The sequence below is a fragment of the Vollenhovia emeryi genome, unplaced genomic scaffold (assembly GCF_000949405.1).
Source record: "Vollenhovia emeryi isolate VEMERY1.0 unplaced genomic scaffold, V.emery_V1.0 DF941866.1, whole genome shotgun sequence".
Lineage (NCBI taxonomy): Eukaryota > Metazoa > Arthropoda > Insecta > Hymenoptera > Formicidae > Vollenhovia > Vollenhovia emeryi.
In genome coordinates, this window is record NW_011964500.1 from 2,530 (window position 1) to 4,501 (window position 1,972).

Genomic DNA, 1,972 nt, shown 5'->3' on the forward strand with positions numbered 1-1,972 from the left:
TTTTCCTTTTTGGGAGCCATGTGTAGTGGTGAAGCCCACGGGCTCTTTGAAGGTCGTATAATCCCCTCTTCCAAGAGAAGATCGAATTCAGCTTTGGCCGCCTTTAATTTTTCCGGTGCTAATCTTCGCGGTCTGCTTGCTTCGGGGGGTCCCGATGTAGTTTTGATATAATGCATTGTCGAGTGTTTGCAGCTCCCTTGGTATTTTCCCGTGCCTCGCGTAATTTGCGGGAATCGAGTCAATATTTGATGATACGGGGTATCTCCTCGCAGGGATTTAATTGTCGTTTGTCCGCCTCTCGTGGCGTTCCCATGTGCTTTTAAGCCCGTCTTGGCGTCTAGCAGTAGTCCTTGCTTCATATCCGGGAGCAAATGATAGTACGCCAAGAAGTCGGATCCGATAATTGGTGTGGTCACGTCCGCTATTACGAAACGCCACCGGAATGACCGGCGAAGACCGAGGTCCGGTTGTAATGCTAGATCCCCGTAAGTCGAGATAATGGATCCGTTCGCCGCGTAGAGAGTCCTGGTGTTTAGCCAGCGTTGTCCTCGCGTCATCGAGTGAGGGTAAACACTGACATCTGAACCAGTGTCGATGAGGTACCGCGTTTTGGTGTGGCGGTCCGTGACAAATAAGCGGCACGGCTTCGGGCTGGGATCGTTCGCCGCTGACAACGTCCGCCCCTCTAGTTTTCCACCTGTTTCTTGAAGTTACACGGTGGAGTGCATTTTAGTGCTTTTTCCTTGAATCGGCGGTGATAGAAGCACACGCCACCTTCAGGTTGATCCTGTCTTGAACGGCTTCTTGACCGTCCTCGGCTATCCTCCTTATTTTTGGAGCGTGACATGCGTTTATGGAGGTTTTCCACCTGCTTAGTTAAAAGTTCTATTTGTTGCTCTAGTGTCGTCTTGGTAGCAGCGGGTTTTGCGGTAGCTGGTTGTATGCTGGCCACCGCCACTGCTCTACATGTCACTTCGTGGATCCTGTCCGCTTGTTCGGCGACTTCGTCGAGATTGTCTCCGTTGCGTGTGGCAAGGATAGCTTGTAGCTGTGCAGGTAATCGTCCCATCCATAATGTCCTCAGCAATTGTTCTGGAATGGCGGAGCTCGCCAAAGCTTGTAGGTGTCGCAGGAATTGCGATGGTCTTCGATCGCCCATCTCTTCGGTCTCTAGTAATTGTCGGATCTGTTGTTCTTGTGACACTGAGAGGCGTTGGATGAGAGCCTTCTTGATGCTCTCATATTTGTCTCGCACCGGAGGGTTAGTAATCAAATCTTTGATTTCTTTCGCGTGTCTCGTTTCTACGTGCGATAATACGTAGGCATACTTGGTTCCATCTTGCACGATTTCGCCCAGTGTGAACTGGCTTTCCAGCTGCGCGAACCATAGTTCCGGTTCGTCCGACCAGAATGGTGGTATTTTCAGAGCCACTCGGTGTATTTGCGCCTCCGTTGTTGTTACGTTAGGTGGATCTTGCGTGTTCGGCATATTTGTATTTATGCCTACGTCGGGGTCACCAATTTGTAGCGTTCCTTGCGGAGAATCAGAGATGATCTCTCGTTCGATAATTTTAGTCGCCCTGAAAAGGGCGGTTTGTGTGTCGCCCTGAGAAGAGCGGTTGAGAGTCTTCTTCAGGGATGGTCTCAAGTCTGTGATCCGCCCGGTGTCGGACCTTCTGGCGGCGGCACGTTCTCCTTCTCCTCCTTCTTCCTCGGCTTTGTCGGAGAGGGTCCGAAAAGGCTATCCAGCTGCCGGCGTAACCTCTTGGAGGACTTCTTCCTGCGGCCGGGCGTCCGCGGCCGACCGACGGGTGTACGCGGAGGGGGGCTGTCTAGGCCTGCCGCGCTCGGCGTTCCTTTTGGTGAGGATGGTTGCGCCACGTCCCCAGGTACGATCTGGGATTCGGCCGAATCCTGCGGGGTCGTCTGAGTGGCTGCGTCGACGGTGGCAACACTGCAGTGGACTTGGGTT

At 52.9% G+C, this 1,972-nt stretch overlaps 1 protein-coding gene across 1 annotated transcript; it reads right to left on the reverse strand.

The window, feature by feature from the left end:
• Nucleotides 1-685: 685 nt before the first annotated feature.
• On the reverse strand, nt 686-1,489 carry LOC105570774. Its single transcript, XM_012028219.1, has one exon. It carries the CDS (start codon nt 1,487-1,489, stop codon nt 686-688), a length of 804 nt encoding a protein of 267 aa, XP_011883609.1.
• Nucleotides 1,490-1,972: the final 483 nt, after the last annotated feature.